This window comes from Agrilus planipennis, unplaced genomic scaffold (genome assembly GCF_000699045.2).
Source record: "Agrilus planipennis isolate EAB-ADULT unplaced genomic scaffold, Apla_2.0 scaffold128, whole genome shotgun sequence".
In the NCBI taxonomy this organism is placed as follows: Eukaryota; Metazoa; Arthropoda; class Insecta; order Coleoptera; family Buprestidae; genus Agrilus; species Agrilus planipennis.
Genome location: NW_020438862.1, coordinates 125,612 through 145,455, shown reverse-complemented (window position 1 = coordinate 145,455; position 19,844 = coordinate 125,612). Strand labels below are relative to the sequence as shown.

At 33.8% G+C, this 19,844-nt stretch overlaps 1 protein-coding gene across 14 annotated transcripts in view; it reads left to right on the top strand.

Moving 5' to 3' along the window:
- Positions 1-19,439, top strand: part of LOC108738151 — a 78,099-nt gene extending 58,660 nt beyond the window's left edge. For 6 of the 14 annotated variants that reach the window (XM_025973998.1, XM_025974005.1, XM_025974000.1 and 3 more), the window contains 5 exons: positions 3,481-3,708; positions 4,438-4,510; positions 4,636-4,757; positions 14,619-14,738; positions 19,069-19,439. In XM_025973998.1, coding sequence (XP_025829783.1) covers positions 4,485-4,510; positions 4,636-4,757; positions 14,619-14,738; positions 19,069-19,202 — 402 coding nt within the window. In that variant the 5' untranslated portion in view covers positions 3,481-3,708; positions 4,438-4,484 and the 3' untranslated portion in view covers positions 19,203-19,439. Of the gene's footprint in view, positions 1-2,544; positions 2,824-3,480; positions 3,913-4,437; positions 4,511-4,635; positions 4,758-9,398; positions 9,584-10,172; positions 10,662-11,186; positions 11,260-11,384; positions 11,507-14,618; positions 14,739-19,063 lie in introns of those variants that run through there. The other 8 variants (XM_025974019.1, XM_025974017.1, XM_025974015.1 and 5 more) reach the window with 7 other exon arrangements.
- The last annotated feature ends 405 nt before the right edge of the window (positions 19,440-19,844 follow it).

Here is a 19,844-nt window from a genome sequence, read left to right as displayed (position 1 = left end):
TACAGTAAAACACATTAAAATAGTGTTGTTCAACGTCTTCATCGTCGGTACCTGAAGAACGAGTCAACTAATGACTTACATTTCAGTCCGCTAGTTCATTTGTAACATGTCAAAAATACGTAGTTCTAATCGCTACTAAAAATAAATGACGCACGTTGCCGCCTATCTTACTACGATAGATACAAGTTATCTAATATAAGCATGCACCGTCAGCAAGCTCTTTTAAACGCAATCTTAATTTTCACCGTTCCGTTTTTTTTTTCGTTCTTTTCATTTCTCGAACTATAATTAACTTATTCGATGATAAATTTCGTTATCAATCATTTTGTTAACAGCCACTTTCACATCACGCGGAACTATGGTGAAATGAGGACAACCACCTGCCCTTTTCTATTTATTAGGTGCCGGGAACAATGTGTTACCGAAAGTTTATTAGTTAATTGGAAAACTATTGATCCGTTCCTCTATTGCCACGCGCGAAATTATTCCGATGTGTTCATTAGCTAAATTGGGAAAACTTTCTGACCTCGTGGTTCCTCTCTGTTTTTGTACTAAACAACATCCGCGTAAAACCATTGTCTACAGCGTGTACATTTTGATGGTTTGATCAGTGGGGATCTAAGTAGAAGAAGCAAGATGTTGATTTATTTTTCTTTTGCGACTTTTCGCTGGTCGGCTTGGTTTGCCAACTTCTGCAAGCAAATGTTAATCGTGAAAATATTTGGAAAAGCTCACGAAACATCTCAAAAGTTAAAATACATGCGTTAATATCTTGTTTTTATTAATCTGTCTGGTTCTCCACAGATTGAGAATCCATCAAATTTCATATCGTACCTATAAGATACTAAACTATATTCATAACAAATATGCATCGCTCCTTTAGTAAAACATCATCTTCATAGGGTCGTCAGTCCTGAGTGTCGTTGGACACGTATCTATTACCAAAAACTAGAAGATCCCACATCCTTAACTATTTGTGAACAGGAATTTAATATAGGACTACCTCCCCTCCTTTTAACTCCTTTTTTTTGCTTCTAATATGTCTCTAACTCATGCATGAAGTGTCTTATGAACCTATCTCGCCTATTTCTTATTGACTTCCATAGCGCCCTGTGTTCTCCTATTCCTTCCCATTTCCATTCACGATATCCTCATCATTCACCTGTAACACCACATTTCGAACACTTCTAACTCCGGTCATACAATCTTTTTCGAATTTCTAAATTAACCGTTCGTGACTTCTTTTTGCTTTTGTTTTATATCTGTACTGATCCATTCTATCCTGAATTATCTGACTTCCTAGATACCGAAAATTAGCGATTTCGTCTCATTTAACAATACAATTTTAATAAACAATGAAAAACTTCTCTTTAAGGAGTATTCAGATTGGACTGTTGGACCATTCCTTCTTGATATACGAAGGATTACAATCGAATGGACGTACATTTTACGTGGAAATTTTATTTTCATAAAAAAATACACATGTAGGTACACAGTATAGATATACGCGCGGATGCAATTTGTTTCGGGGATGTGGTTGGGTTGCTTAAGATATTAAAGACTTTTTGTGGCTGGTATGTTAATGGACCTTGCTCAAAAATTGACGGTAAATAAATTCATTCGGTGATGAGGTGAGGTGTAAGCCTTGACATGTGTGATTTGTCCGTGTCAGTACGAAGAACTCGTCACTCACCCGCGGATGCTAATGACCATGACGTAGTTATTGCGGCAAAGATTGACTGATACAAAGCAACATGCATGCATACATACACACATACCTATACGTCGTACTTACGTGGACATTTGAGAAAAATGTTCAGCCACTTCTTTTAACAGTAATGAGGGTTTAATTTGGAACTTGTATTATTAGGTTTTAGCGGGCATGTGTCTGATGCATCATGCTGTTGCTACGATAACTACCTGTATACATAATAAATAAAAAATTCCACAATAATAACTTGCCAAGATAACAATCTATACGCATACATACGCATTAGTAATGGAAGATTACCGCTCAGAACGAAATAAAAAATTGGGTCGTTAAGTATATGTATATGATACGAAGAATATAACAAGTATCTTAGTGTCTTTTAACCAGACAAGTACCTATTCGTACGTTTACATTTACAGCCTAACAAGAAAACAGAAAGTTAAATAATTTTTAATTTTTGAAAAAATGTATAGCAAAATCTCTATATCAGTATCTTAAGAATGCCCTAGTAAATTCCGATCCGGCCGAGAAGCTGCTGATAGGGTCAGGGTCCTCGCCTAACAAATTTCCAATTGGATAGAATTTTGTAGATATGAACAAACGCAAAATAGGTTTTAAAAATATTTAAGGTTAAATACGTACATAAAGAGGCATAAAATATAATTAATGAACATAAAAAATGCTTTGAAAATTAACTCGTCATTCGACTTGCGCCAATAATTTAATAGAAAATAATAATTCGTATAATTAAAATAAATGATAACTTGTTCTGATATTAAAATATTGCTAATTAAATGACTTCTTTGTTCTCTAGTGTGAATAACATTAAAAAGAGATAGACATATGCACAAGAATACGATAGCAACGCGCTTTCGTGTAAAGCTTTGTAGTGTATTGCAAGACCTGACCGGTGATCGGTGTATTAAATTTAAATATTTAATTAAAGACGTTTAACTGAAGATTTTCAAATAAATTTTCTTTTATTTAGTGTCAGGATTAACTAAGTGCAGGCGTACATGCATAATTTTACTCACGTAAAGACAGTTTGTGTACTGAGGGATAATAAGGAGGATGAACATCCTGGCCGACATCTAATTAAATTGCTTTTAAAAGTAAGGTTTTCTGAATTTTATAATTTTGCACTTGTGCCTGAATACAGAGATATGGAAAATAAACATGGAATGTTTTTAAAAACAAATATTGAAATTATTTTGTGTAAAGGTGTACAGAAAAGGACGTAGGGTTCCTTTTATCCAGAAAAAAAAAATGTTCCAAGAGATAGAAAAAGTTTTGTTTCATCTCAAAAAAGGACAGTATTTACTGTCATTCTTCCAAAGTGTATACTTAACATAAAAAATTAGAAACTTTAATTTTATCCTGACTTCAGAATAAATTTATCGAAGTATTGTATTTTTGATGATTTTTGACACATATTTAGGGCATCAGCGCCAGAAAAACATTACTGAAAGTATGTAATTGAATAAACTAGAAACTTATAGTTTATTTTATGAAATAATATTAGTACCTAAGTCTAATATTTATTAAGCGACAACACTGTAGTTGATTTTCTGTTTGTTTTTTTTTGCTTCCAGAAGCACAAACAATGTATATGTAGGTATATAGGTACTAACTTTTGTAAAACCATCACATTACGTACTTACGCAAAATAAATAATTTTCCTTTCTTACCATTCGTAACTATACGTCCCTGATAAGAGGGATTGGGAATTAATTTCTCATATAAATATTAGGTTGTCTCTTTAATTTCAGCATGGACTGTAATCAAGTCATCCACGTCATCCCATCCCATCAACCACCTTCGGGCAATCAACAGACGATTTCATTGGTAAAAGAAATTCTCCTGGGGCGATCAACGAACGTTCGCGACCATAATAAATCAAGAAAATTATGTCGTTAATCTCGGCAATCTTCAGGTGTCAACACGATGACCACGGCCACGTAGTGGTAGTAGACAAGCGTCATTTCCTGATGTTAGCGGTGAGTGGTGCCTCCTCATCTGTCTCGCTCTCACTCTCTCGCGGTACGAGTACCCTCAATTTCCGGCTGGCTCGTCCCCAATTACACACATATAGTAATCGCAGGAAATTATCAAGTTGCAGCGGTAGCAGCAGGCCAACCTTATCTATCTGATTTATTTATTATTGCCGACGACGCCCAATCCCGACTATAATATTGGCGAAGGTATGCACGTACATACATGTTAGGTGCCTATCATCATACATTTGCCAAACTGCCCTGATTATTACGGCACGGCACTCCATTATAGAGATTATCATTTTGATTGGTCTGACCATGGCTCTTAACAATCAGTAAACCAGTATCTGACTAGGGAACGTATCCGTAGTACACGACCCGTCAGGGTGCAGGGAGATCTTCAAAAATACCACGCTTGACCACAGGGATGGGCCACATAGTCAATGTCCTCTAGAGAAATCTCGCGCTTTTTGAGCTATATTCAAAATTTTTTGTTCGCAAAAAATAATTTAAAACCATTTTTATGAATTATTATAGGCGGAGGTGGATCTTGACATATACTACGGGAGGAAACGGGGGGGAGTAAAAAATGGGTCACGTAGTATAAGTACTTTCCCTAACCAGTAAATAAAGTGTGTACATTATATAGTTAGAAATAAATAAAATTGAATAACTGCTGATGTTTTTTATTTTTGAAGTGTTTTGATTTCCACTTTGCATTTTTCATTTCAGAGAAAGTGTAGCCTGTACTACAGACCCTGCGGAACAATTTGCGATCAATGCCAAATCAGATTAACAATGTGAGGTAAGATATTGTCAAAATTAGCTCGCTCTTTTTTTTCTTTATAATTTCTACTTTAAGTGCATATCCAGTGAATAATTTTTTAATTATGTGTAAGTTAAATTAATCAGTACTTTTCAATTTTACAGGATCTTTAAGAAGATAAAAGGAAGAAGGAAGAAGTCCGAGAGTCCAGTCCTGTGCCCGAGAGACCAATCCAACCCCAACTACCTCTGGAGATGGAGGAAGAAACTTAGAAGAAAAGAAAAAGGTAAGATTCTTCTATTTGTTTTATGTTTATTATTTTGTAAATATCTTTTTCTGATTTAATTTTTAATTTTATTTATTAGACATGGTGTAGGTAGTAGTACATTTTCAATTCGCACTTCTTATTGTTACTTTTTTATGGAACAATAAAACTTAGCGTTCTGTTCTGTTCGCGATTTCGAACTTCTTCCTTTTCATTTTCTACAAGGCAATTTAAAATTGGCAGCTACCACTGTAGGTAAATAAATAAAATAGAAAACTGTGCAACGTTCTACGTAAAATAAATAATAGGTTCATCTGCTAAGGTTGGTAAATAGTTCACGGCGTATTGGCGAAATGATGCAGAGGTTATTTGACATGGGAACACGGCTTGTCGTGCGTCCGTCGAGATTAATTTAAATTCGACATGACAGGCTGCTTTGCTGCCAGTATTACACATAAAAACTAGATGAACGATACTCATACCACGATGATGATGATGATGATGATGATATCGTGGTGTTGCTGCTGTTACAACGTTCTCGTTACACACAGTATATTTAACTCGCGTGGTATAATATCGGTCGTTAAATAATGAAGTTCCTTAATAAGTATTTAGGTACGTTAAAATTTTTTGAAACAAACACACTGTCGATTTCGTTTTCGTTAAAAGTATAAAACATTGAAAATCATTAGAAAAACTTAACAACTTCAAACGGAATGAGTTCTAGTTACACCCCTTCCACTTTGCCAATGTTCATACTTTTAACGCGGCTACGGATACGTTGGTTGAGTTGTATGTACCTACGTTAAGAATTTTTTAAAGCAAACACACGAAATAGGCACCTACCTGTCGATTTCGTTTTCATTTACATTTCCACCTTTCATATCATCCAATTTCCGTCAGATCTTAATTTCTTATATCCTACTGTCACAACTTCCTTTTTCTCTTTCTTAATTAGATGTTTGCTTTATACTTTCCTGCACGTGTTTTTCTTTTTTTCCATTAGTTCGTTGTCTGTACATATACCTGAGCCCTTCTATTAGTTTTTCACATATAGAATTTGTTTTTTATTCTCTCAGCACCTATTCCAGCTTTATGAACGTAATTTGTTTTTTATTTCTTATTACTTTATTAAACGCTTACTAACTTTGGTTTTACATGTACCTTATGATTCGGTTTACCTCTTCCTTTTGCTTTTAGAAAAACAATTTGTTTGTTATTTGTGTGTTCAAATATTTCGACACTCCATTATTTTAAAATAAGTTTGTGAAATTTCGCAACGTAATCCTTATTAGCGCTTTTCCTCTTCAGAAAAGAAAAAAAATTATAACTGTTCACAATCGTCAAAGGCTCTTATGCAACTCTTGAATTGCCGCACCTCTGACACAATAAAAAGTACTTAGATCTTGTTTGAACAGTCATTTTCTACGTACTATGTATTGTATACACACTTACATGCATACACTTACGCATATACACCAACAATCCGTAGTATTTATTCTTTGGCAAAAATCTATTATTCAGAAAGTGTTTTAAACGTTTTGACTACACTTTAACCCATTCTAAGATTTTTAGGCGTTCCTTCTCGTTTCTTTTGCGTTACCGCACACAGAAATTTGTAGACAAGACAGAAAGATATATACCGTAGAGGCAAGTTCCGAACCGAACTTGACAACACCAACAAAAAGTTCACATTAGTGGTCACTATTTTTTCCAAATCGTCAGACGCTTTCTGTAGTGATTCATAAAACGCTGTCTTATGGCAGCAAGTNACACATAGTTTATTTTATGAAATAATATTAGTACCTAAGTCTAATATTTATTAATTACAGGGATGTTGTTGCGTAGCCTAATTGATTTTCACGTTCTGTCGATAAATTTTACTTGTAATTGTAATTGCAGAAAAAGAAGAGAAGTTTATAAAATTAGTACAAAACATTTGTCATTGGGAGGAAGTACTAGAACAGAATTCAAACGAATAGGTTACAAATACCATATCGGGCATTTGCATTTAATAAGAAGACATTTGTTACAGTAAAACACATTAAAATAGTGTTGTTCAACGTCTTCATCGTCGGTACCTGAAGAACGAGTCAACTAATGACTTACATTTCAGTCCGCTAGTTCATTTGTAACATGTCAAAAATACGTAGTTCTAATCGCTACTAAAAATAAATGACGCACGTTGCCGCCTATCTTACTACGATAGATACAAGTTATCTAATATAAGCATGCACCGTCAGCAAGCTCTTTTAAACGCAATCTTAATTTTCACCGTTCCGTTTTTTTTTTCGTTCTTTTCATTTCTCGAACTATAATTAACTTATTCGATGATAAATTTCGTTATCAATCATTTTGTTAACAGCCACTTTCACATCACGCGGAACTATGGTGAAATGAGGACAACCACCTGCCCTTTTCTATTTATTAGGTGCCGGGAACAATGTGTTACCGAAAGTTTATTAGTTAATTGGAAAACTATTGATCCGTTCCTCTATTGCCACGCGCGAAATTATTCCGATGTGTTCATTAGCTAAATTGGGAAAACTTTCTGACCTCGTGGTTCCTCTCTGTTTTTGTACTAAACAACATCCGCGTAAAACCATTGTCTACAGCGTGTACATTTTGATGGTTTGATCAGTGGGGATCTAAGTAGAAGAAGCAAGATGTTGATTTATTTTTCTTTTGCGACTTTTCGCTGGTCGGCTTCGTTTGCCAACTTCTGCAAGCAAATGTTAATCGTGAAAATATTTGGAAAAGCTCACGAAACATCTCAAAAGTAAAAATACATGCGTTAATATCTTGTTTTTATTAATCTGTCTGGTTCTCCACAGATTGAGAATCCATCAAATTTCATATCGTACCTATAAGATACTAAACTATATTCATAACAAATATGCATCGCTCCTTTAGTAAAACATCATCTTCATAGGGTCGTCAGTCCTGAGTGTCGTTTGACACGTATCTATTACCAAAAACTAGAAGATCCCACATCCTTAACTATTTGTGAACAGGAATTTAATATAGGACTACCTCCCCTCCTTTTAACTCCTTTTTTTTGCTTCTAATATGTCTCTAACTCATGCATGAAGTGTCTTATGAACCTATCTCGCCTATTTCTTATTGACTTCCATAGCGCCGTGTGTTCTCCTATTCCTTCCCATTTCCATTCACGATATCCTCATCATTCACCTGTAACACCACATTTCGAACACTCCGGGCATACAATCTTTTTCGAATTTCTAAATTAACCGTTCGTGACTTCTTTTTGCTTTTGTTTTATATCTGTACTGATCCATTGTATCCTGAATTATCTGACTTCCTAGATACCGAAAATTAGCGATTTCGTCTCATTTAACAATACAATTTTAATAAACAATGAAAAACTTCTCTTTAAGGAGTATTCAGATTGGACTGTTGGACCATTCCTTCTTGATATACGAAGGATTTCAATCGAATGGATGTACATTTTACGTGGAAATTTTATTTTCATAAAAATATACACATGTAGGTACATACTATAGATAGATATACGCGCGGATGCAATTTGTTTCGGGGATGTGGTTGGGTTGCTTAAGATATTAAAGACTTTTTGTGGCTGGTATGTTAATGGACCTTGCTCAAAAATTGACGGTAAATAAATTCATTCGGTGATGAGGTGAGGTGTAAGCCTTGACATGTGTGATTTGTCCGTGTCAGTACGAAGAACTCGTCACTCACCCGCGGATGCTAATGACCATGACGTAGTTATTGCGGCAAAGATTGACTGATACAAAGCAACATGCATGCATACATACACACATACCTATACGTCGTACTTACGTGGACATTTGAGAAAAATGTTCAGCCACTTCTTTTAACAGTAATGAGGGTTTAATTTGGAACTTGTATTATTAGGTTTTAGCGGGCATGTGTCTGATGCATCATGCTGTTGCTACGATAGCTACCTGTATACATAATAATAAATAAAAAATTCCACAATAATAACTTGCCACGATAACAATGTATACACATACATACGCATTAGCAATGGAAGATTACCGCTCAGAACGAAATAAAAAATTGGGCCGTTAAGTATATGTATATGATACGAAGAATATAACAAGTATCTTAGTGTCTTTTAACCAGACAAGTACCTATTCGTACGTTTACATTTACAGCCTAACAAGAAAACAGAAAGTTAAATAATTTTTAATTTTTGAAAAACGTTGTATAGCAAAATCAGTATCTTAAGAATGCCCTAGTAAATTCCGATCCGGCCGAGAAGCTGCTGATAGGGTCAGGGTCCTCGCCTAACAAATTTCCAATTGGATAGAATTTTGTAGATATGAACAAACGCAAAATAGGTTTTAAAAATATTTAAGGTTAAATACGTACATAAAGAGGCATAAAATATAATTAATGAACATAAAAAATGCTTTGAAAATTAACTCGTCATTCGACTTGCTCCAATAATTTAATAGAAAATAATAATTCGTATAATTAAAATAAATGATAACTTGTTCTGATATTAAAATATTGCTAATTAAATGACTTCTTTGTTCTCTAGTGTGAATAACATTAAAAAGAGATAGACATATGCACAAGAATAGGATAGCAACGCGCTTTCGTGTAAAGCTTTGTAGTGTACTGCAAGACCTGACCGGTGATCGGTGTATTAAATTTAAATATTTAATTAAAGACGTTTAACTGAAGATTTTCAAATAAATTTTCTTTTATTTAGTGTCAGGATTAACTAAGTGCAGGCGTACATGCATAATTTTACTCACGTAAAGACAGTTTGTGTACTGAGGGATAATAAGGAGGATGAACATCCTGGCCGACATCTAATTAAATTGCTTTTAAAAGTAAGGTTTTCTGAATTTTATAATTTTGCACTTGTGCCTGAATACAGAGATATGGAAAATAAACATGCAATGTTTTTAAAAACAAATATTGAAATTATTTTGTGTAAAGGTGTACAGAAAAGGACGTAGGGTTCCTTTTATCCAGAAAAAAAAAATGTTCCAAGAGATAGAAAAAGTTTTGTTTCATCTCAAAAAAGGACAGTATTTACTGTCATTCTTGCAAAGTGTATACTTAACATAAAAAAATTAGAAACTTTAATTTTATCCTGACTTCAGAATAAATTTATCGAAGTATTGTATTTTTGATGATTTTTGACACATATTTAGGGCATCAGCGCCAGCGAAGCCGTGGGTAAAGCGTATATATACAATAAATTGCAAAGCTTTCTATTGATTTAAGAAAAATAATTTCCGAATAAGGGTGTTAAGAGAGAAGACTAATTTTCTGTTTGTTTTTTTTTGCTTCCAGAAGCACAAACAATGTATATGTAGGTATATAGGTACTAATTTTTGTAAAACCATCACATTACGTAGGTACGCAAAATAAATAATTTTCCTTTCTTACCATTCGTAACTATACGTCCCTGATAAGAGGGATTGGGAATTAATTTCTCATATAAATATTAGGTTGTCTCTTTAATTTCAGCATGGACTGTAATCAAGTCATCCACGTCATCCCATCCCATCAACCACCTTCGGGCAATCAACAGACGATTTCATTGGTAAAAGAAATTCTCCTGGGGCGATCAACGAACGTTCGCGACCATAATAAATCAAGAAAATTATGTCGTTAATCTCGGCAATCTTCAGGTGTCAACACGATGACCACGGCCACGTAGTGGTAGTAGACAAGCGTCATTTCCTGATGTTAGCGGTGAGTGGTGCCTCCTCATCTGTCTCGCTCTCACTCTCTCGCGGTACGAGTACCCTCAATTTCCGGCTGGCTCGTCCCCAATTACACACATATAGTAATCGCAGGAAATTATCAAGTTGCAGCGGTAGCAGCAGGCCAACCTTATCTATCTGATTTATTTATTATTGCCGACGACGCCCAATCCCGACTATAATATTGGCGAAGGTATGCACGTACATACATGTTAGGTGCCTATCATCATACATTTGCCAAACTGCCCTGATTATTACGGCACGGCACTCCATTATAGAGATTATCATTTTGATTGGTCTGACCATGGCTCTTAACAATCAGTAAACCAGTATCTGACTAGGGAACGTATCCGTAGTACACGACCCGTCAGGGTGCAGGGAGATCTTCAAAAATACCACGCTTGACCACAGGGATGGGCCACATAGTCAATGTCCTCTAGAGAAATCTCGCGCTTTTTGAGCTATATTCAAAATTTTTTGTTCGCAAAAAATAATTTAAAACCATTTTTATGAATTATTATAGGCGGAGGTGGATCTTGACATATACTACGGGAGGAAACGGGGGGGAGTAAAAAATGGGTCACGTAGTATAAGTACTTTCCCTAACCAGTAAATAAAGTGTGTACATTATATAGTTAGAAATAAATAAAATTGAATAACTGCTGATGTTTTTTATTTTTGAAATGTTTTGATTTCCACTTTGCATTTTTCATTTCAGAGAAAGTGTAGCCTGTACTACAGACCCTGCGGAACAATTTGCGATCAATGCCAAATCAGATTAACAATGTGAGGTAAGATATTGTCAAAATTAGCTCGCTCTTTTTTTTCTTTATAATTTCTACTTTAAGTGCATATCCAGTGAATAATTTTTTAATTATGTGTAAGTTAAATTAATCAGTACTTTTCAATTTTACAGGATCTTTAAGAAGATAAAAGGAAGAAGGAAGAAGTCCGAGAGTCCAGTCCTGTGCCCGAGAGACCAATCCAACCCCAACTACCTCCGGAGATGGAGGAAGAAACTTAGAAGAAAAGAAAAAGGTAAGATTCTTCTATTTGTTTTATGTTTATTATTTTGTAAATATCTTTTTCTGATTTAATTTTTAATTTTATTTATTAGACATGGTGTAGGTAGTAGTACATTTTCAATTCGCACTTCTTATTGTTACTTTTTTATGGAACAATAAAACTTAGCGTTCTGTTCTGTTCGCGATTTCGAACTTCTTCCTTTTCATTTTCTACAAGGCAATTTAAAATTGGCAGCTACCACTGTAGGTAAATAAATAAAATAGAAAACTGTGCAACGTTCTACGTAAAATAAATAATAGGTTCATCTGCTAAGGTTGGTAAATAGTTCACGGCGTATTGGCGAAATGATGCAGAGGTTATTTGACATGGGAACACGGCTTGTCGTGCGTCCGTCGAGATTAATTTAAATTCGACATGACAGGCTGCTTTGCTGCCAGTATTACACATAAAAACTAGATGAACGATACTCATACCACGATGATGATGATGATGATGATGATATCGTGGTGTTGCTGCTGTTACAACGTTCTCGTTACACACAGTATATTTAACTCGCGTGGTATAATATCGGTCGTTAAATAATGAAGTTCCTTAATAAGTATTTAGGTACGTTAAAATTTTTTGAAACAAACACACTGTCGATTTCGTTTTCGTTAAAAGTATAAAACATTGAAAATCATTAGAAAAACTTAACAACTTCAAACGGAATGAGTTCTAGTTACACCCCTTCCACTTTGCCAATGTTCATACTTTTAACGCGGCTACGGATACGTTGGTTGAGTTGTATGTACCTACGTTAAGAATTTTTTAAAGCAAACACACGAAATAGGCACCTACCTGTCGATTTCGTTTTCATTTACATTTCCACCTTTCATATCATCCAATTTCCGTCAGATCTTAATTTCTTATATCCTACTGTCACAACTTCCTTTTTCTCTTTCTTAATTAGATGTTTGCTTTATACTTTCCTGCACGTGTTTTTCTTTTTTTCCATTAGTTCGTTGTCTGTACATATACCTGAGCCCTTCTATTAGTTTTTCACATATAGAATTTGTTTTTTATTCTCTCAGCACCTATTCCAGCTTTATGAACGTAATTTGTTTTTTATTTCTTATTACTTTATTAAACGCTTACTAACTTTGGTTTTACATGTACCTTATGATTCGGTTTACCTCTTCCTTTTGCTTTTAGAAAAACAATTTGTTTGTTATTTGTGTGTTCAAATATTTCGACACTCCATTATTTTAAAATATGTTTTTGAGAAATTTCGCAACGTAATCCTTATTAGCGCTTTTCCTCTTCAGAAAAGAAAAAAAATTATAACTGTTCACAATCGTCAAAGGCTCTTATGCAACTCTTGAATTGCCGCACCTCTGACACAATAAAAAGTACTTAGATCTTGTTTGAACAGTCATTTTCTACGTACTATGTATTGTATACACACTTACATGCATACACTTACGCATATACACCAACAATCCGTAGTATTTATTCTTTGGCAAAAATCTATTATTCAGAAAGTGTTTTAAACGTTTTGACTACACTTTAACCCATTCTAAGATTTTTAGGCGTTCCTTCTCGTTTCTTTTGCGTTACCGCACACAGAAATTTGTAGACAAGACAGAAAGATATATACCGTAGAGGCAAGTTCCGAACCGAACTTGACAACACCAACAAAAAGTTCACATTAGTGGTCACTATTTTTTCCAAATCGTCAGACGCTTTCTGTAGTGATTCATAAAACGCTGTCTTATGGCAGCAAGTAGAATGGGTCTGTATTCTGTCAAAATTGTCTACGACACGCTGATGAGATCCAATTAGATCGAAATCGCGATCCGCGTCTGACAGCTTCGACAAAATACTGATCACCACGAACTTGTTTTTCTGCAGGGTTACGTAGATTAGCTACGCCCTGAATTCAGTTCGACAAGTTGGTATCCTTAAGGATCTTGTTGAACATTTTTAAATTCCATTAAAGATACCAATATACTATAGATAGCATTTACGTTATTTATAGTAATTCATTCTATTATTGCAAGTAATCGTCAAAGGGTGATATCCTTTTTCGACTAATACGACGTGTGGTAAAATAAAGTTCGTACAAATACCTTCAGCTATCTCTTCGTATAGGTTAATAATAAATTAATATAACTCCAGTAAATACAATTTAAAGTTTTACATCCCTCAAAAATCTGAAACTTAGATTACTTTATTATTTATATAAAAAGATGGCTAAGGGTATGTCTGCAAATTTTCCTATATCACGTCGAATTTTTCGAAAGATAATGACTCCCTCTTATAATTGCATGTAACGAAATGTAAGTATTCGTTTTTTTAAGTTGCCAGTAGTGTATATAGGAACCTACACATTTAGTACACGAAGATGATGCTGCTACGGCTAAGAACCAAAAAAAATTAGATCCCATCGTCAGAACACGCATTCTGAATAATTCATGACTTCACAAGCCACCGTGTAAGGAAGTTGGTAGCTACCAATTTTATGCGGCTTCTGTTTTTCTGTTGCTCGTGAAACGAATTTGACACGTTTTCTTCTTTATGAACGAACGGTCGCTGCTAGACGTCGTGATGCAAAATTTTCTTTCCGGCTTGTTTGTTGTTAGTCTCTCACTAAAAACGTCTCGTCGAACAGAAGCGGAAAGACCCATCTAACATTCTTGTCCTATTTTTAATTCTTTTAAAATAATTCACTTTCTTAATTGACTAATTAACTCTTAATTTAACCAATTAAAACGATTTAGTATTTAAAAATACTTAATATATTGAAACAATACTGATAATTGTAATTCTAATATCTGAAAATATTTTACTATATTTTTATTTTTAAATTGAGTGTTAAAATTTTCGCTTGATGATTGTAGCAGTTACTGATTGTTGTTGTTTCCAGTTTAAATATTTCTCTAAGGTCATACAACTTCCTGATATGCCAGAATACCGGAAGTCATCATTACCATTTTCAGTTTAATTTGGTTCTATTAGAAAGAGCAATTTGTTGTACTACGTTTTTTAGATTTTCTGGGCCTAGTTCTCTTAAAAAAGTTATTAGGTACATTTTAAAACAACGTACATTTTTTTTGTTTAACGCATGTTTCTGATATTGTTGCAGACCCTGGACAACAATTCCCGGCCCAGACCATCTCAGTCAAGTCCGATCCAATCCACTCCAATCCCACGAGGTCCAACCCTAGCTACTTTTGGAGGAGGACAAAGGAGAAGGAACGACACGGTAGGATTTCTCTTATTATTTCATATTTATTTATCTATTGTATATGTACACAGGCACAATTTTGCGTTATAGTAGGGGTTGTCAGAAATTTCTTGAGCATTTCAGTTTGAGTCGCTCAATCAATTAAAATTTACCTATCTTGAGACAATCTTCTCATTTTCCGAAAATTGCAAAATCTCACACCATTAATTATTCGCGAATAGTAATCTTATCTATGTCTTGCAGTTGACAAACGTAATTTAAAATATATATTAATTATCTTTGTTGCTTTTTTACAAAACTTTTAATGGCAGGTTGTTTTCTACAGGGGGTTTGATTAAAATCGTCAATTAGGAGTTTCGAAAGGCTTTAAATGTTTTCTAGGTTTTAAAAAATAAAGGTTAGGTAAAATCGGTTGTTTTCTTGTTCTGTTTTATAGAAATATTATTTAGGATGATTTTAGTTCCGATTGTTTATGTACTATGAATTAAATTGACGAGTTTCTTTTTTACATTTGGGCATGACGTACATGGTAACATANTGTAGAAAATAAAATAAGCTACAAAATTCTTATGTACGTTTTTAATGTAGGTCAAGCCGTTCATTAGTTAACCTTGAAAAACGTAATTTTGTTTAATAAATGCTTTGATCAAATGCTTCAAGCGACACCTTGTAGCACTTTCAAGGACAACGAATTATCTATAAAACTATCCTTGCAGCATGCGATAGTGTAATGAAAATAAAGAGAAGTTATCAAATTTAAATGCTTTTTAAAGGGAAAAAAGGATGTTTTTAATATCGAAAGTAAAGATTGAAAATTTGAAAGAATATTTATCGACAAGTATTGATATGAAAAATGAAAATGCTCGTTTGAAGCGAATAATTTTTATCGATCAATAGTACAGTTTATTAAAAAATAATAAGATATCGCATTTTAAAATTACGACTAATAGGTTATTTAAATTTCCGCTGAAACGAAAAAATTTTCTGGAATTTTGCGTTATAGTAGGGGTTGTCAGAAATTTCTTGAGCATTTCAGTTTGAGTCGCTCAATCAATTAAAATTTACCTATCTTGAGACAATCTTCTCATTTTCCGAAAATTGCAAAATCTCACACCATTAATTATTCGCGAATAGTAATCTTATCTATGTCTTGCAGTTGACAAACGTAATTTAAAATATATATTAATTATCTTTGTTGCTTTTTTACAAAACTTTTAATGGCATTTTTTTTTCTACAGGGTGTTTGATTAAAATCGTCAATTAGAAGTTTCGAAAGGCTTTAAATGTTTTCTAGGTTTTAAAAAATAAAGGTTAGGTAAAATCGGTTGTTTTCTTGTTCTGTTTTATAGAAATATTATTTAGGATGATTTTAGTTCCGATTGTTTATGTACTATGAATTAAATTGACGAGTTTCTTTTTTACATTTGGGCATGACGTACATGGTAACATATTTTGATTGTACTCTTTATTTTTCGGTGACTATTAATTTGTATTCTTGTATTTTGACGATAACGTGGTAATTTTTGAAGCTAAAGAAGTGATGTTTAATACCACTTTCGGGTTTTTCATTCAGTGTAAGTCAGGTGCAGAAAATGATTTTCTTTCACTGGGTATTTAAATTACCAAAACTCGAAATTATTAAATGGGATTGCCTTTTCCTTTTTTCGAAGAAGTGGACATAATTTAAAAATATTTTTAGAGCTGTACTCTAAGTCTAAATCTTTTCACTTATCTCCTTTACTTTAGTCTGTATTCAGCGTTATGTAAAAACAATTGACAAAAATTGTTAGTTTACGAAACTTTCATACATGACAAAGAATTACGTAATATTTTTAGGGTGTTAAGTGAAGTACAAAATTTACATCCCCAATCCTTGTCGCAAATTTTGTTAACACGTTTATTTCCTTTCTTCCTCCTAAAGACGCTGGCACTCAATTCTCTTTCTAATCCCTCTACAAAATCTTCCTCAACCCCATCATATACCTTGACTCTTACATCCTCTCCCCGTACTATTCCTTTGTATTTGTTCTTCATCAATTTCCCTATACTGATCCTTTCCCTCAACCTTTACCTCACTTGTTCCTGATTGATTTTTAATCTTTTTAAAACCTTAATTGATAAGATACTTTGTGAAGGTACATTAAAACTTAATTTTTTAATTATTTTGTATACTTTTCTACACTTATTCACTTTAACGTTACAAGTAAAACACTATTTTTTATTTATTTATTGATTTATTAAACAGTAAATAGTTTTAGATAAACCAATATCGTATTCTTTAAGTTGTGGTATGAAAGTTTCATAAACACTTTATTAAAAAATGTATTTATTATAGTAAAATATGATAATAAGTAAGTTCGTTGAGGTGATTCGTTTAGACTTCGAACGAGCATTTTTGTCTTTTATTTCCCATTGTTAAATTTCGTTATCTTACGTATGGAAAATAATATTCTTTCAAATGTTTATCCCTTGGTTACTACAATTTTAAGAATTTATCATTTATTTATTGCTATTCCTTTTAAAGAGCATGTAAATGTGACTACTTTTAAATTTTTTATAACGCAGTATTTAACGCTATCACAATGTTTCCGGGCTCATTTTATAGATAGTTTGTTGTTCTTAAGGGGGTTGGAGAGTTACATACACGGTTAAGGAATTTACTATTGGACAAAGAATAGTGAATAACTAATTATACAAGCTGAATAAACATTAGTAATGAAACAAAATAGATGCTAATATTAAAAATTAGATGAAAAATAAAAAAAGTTGTAACATTTTGCAAAATCGTTAATAATCGCGCGTTCTTTTTATTTTTCATCCAATTTTTACTATTTAGCTTCCATTTTGTTTCTCTGCTAATTTTTAACATTTTCGCTAAATAAAATTTTGTTGGAGCACATCGTTATTTAACATTTTTATGCAAAATTAACTTTTTTAACACCGTAACACCCGAAATAACGAATCACATCACATATGAATGCAAAATTTTGTTTAGTGAAGCAGTTAAAAATTATCAATGAAACAAAATAACTGTTAGATATTGAAACTTAGATTAGAAATAAAAATGTTTCACTATTTTTAAGTGCGTTTTGATCATTTCAGAAAAAAATGTAATCTAATTTTTAATAATTAGCATCGGTTTTGTTTCATTTTTAATGTTTAACAGCTGCATCGAATTAATTTTTGAAGATGTGTGACCTTGACAGAGTAGCTTTTCAATCATTTACCGTAATTTACCGTAGCTTGAATCATGTAGCCATCACTTACAGTTGCAATGCACGTAAAAATTTTGTAGCAGATTTAATTGTCGACAAAAAAGTTACAGTAGACTAGGTCTCTAAAGAAATAATAAATTTCCACATAAATTGACTTTAAATCTCTCTATATCTTTCAAACCATGTACTTTAAGGACTTCGCCTACAAGATCTTTTTTGTAGAAAATAAAATAAGCTACAAAATTCTTATGTACGTTTTTAATGTAGGTCAAGCCGTTCATTAGTTAACCTTGAAAAACGTAATTTTGTTTAATAAATGCTTTGATCAAATGCTTCAAGCGACACCTTGTAGCACTTTCAAGGACAACGAATTATCTATAAAACTATCCTTGCAGCATGCGATAGTGTAATGAAAATAAAGAGAAGTTATCAAATTTAAATGCTTTTTAAAGGGAAAAAAGGATGTTTTTAATATCGAAAGTAAAGATTGAAAATTTGAAAGAATATTTATCGACAAGTATTGATATGAAAAATGAAAATGCTCGTTTGAAGCGAATAATTTTTATCGATCAATAGTACAGTTTATTAAAAAATAATAAGATATCGCATTTTAAAATTACGACTAATAGGTTATTTAAATTTCCGCTGAAACGAAAAAATTTTCTGGACATACTGTACATACAATACAGCTGACCAGTACTGTATAAAAACTTAAAATAACGCTTCTTTAACTTCATAAATTAACATTTTATTAAGAAACTCTTACAATTATGTGTACTTAGTATATTTATTTTAAATGTTTTATATAACATTAATAGTCATCAAAAGATAACGAACAAAACTAAAATATATTATAAAGGTATGTATTTCATGCCAATTAAAAATTAATAAGAAACTTACCGTCAACATCTATGCATATAAAGCACCGGAACTGATATCATCACGAAAATATTTTTATAAAATACAGCACATTAAATGAACGATTTTATTTAACTTTTAATTTTCAAAACTTATTTATTTTTAATGTTTATTTATTTATGTATTTATTCTATGCTTTTCGAAACTTCCAATTAACAATTTTCATTAACCACTTTCACTTTCTATATGTAACTTATGTTCTTTTTTCAGGATAGATCGCAGCCATGGAAAGGGACTCCGTCCAGGATCGTCGCGGGAGTCGGGAGTGATGGGGTGCGGAAGGGACGCGATGTGGGAATCGCGAAGTGGGGAAATGGCGGCATGGGGAGGTCGCGGGGTGCATCCGTAGCGGAGTGTTGGGACCGTGAAGTGTAGAAGTGGCGATATTTCTACCCTTCATGATCTCCACACCCCGTTATGTATGTACCGCACTACCTTCACATTCCACTGTTTCTACCACTTCGCAATTTCTTCATCCCGTAACTTCCGCACCTCTCGGGTCGTGTCGCGAGTGCGTCGAGGGGTACGGGGACCTCGCGGGGGACGGAAGTGGCGGGGATCGGGAGTGACGAGGTGAGGAAGTGAAGGGATGCGGGAATCGCGACGTGGGGGTGGCGGAACGGGACTCGCGGGGTGCACGGGTAGCGGAGTGGGGGGATCGTGAAGTGTATAAGTGGCAACACTTATACACTTCATAATCTCTTCACCCCGTTACCTATGCATCACGCAAGCCCCCGTCCCGCTACTTACCACTTAGCAATTCCAACATCCCCTTACTTCCTGACCTCGTGACTTCTGCATCCCCCAAACCTCCATCCTCCGCGAATGTCTCAGGGGGGACCCCCGTCCTCCGAAAACTACACATATATCTCAGGGGGGACCCCCAACCCTCGAAAAATTTAAAAATACAAAATAAGACACCTGGTAGACGTGAAAAATTTATTTTTTAAAAAATAAAGGTAGTACATGGGTATTTTAAGTTGCCAGTAGT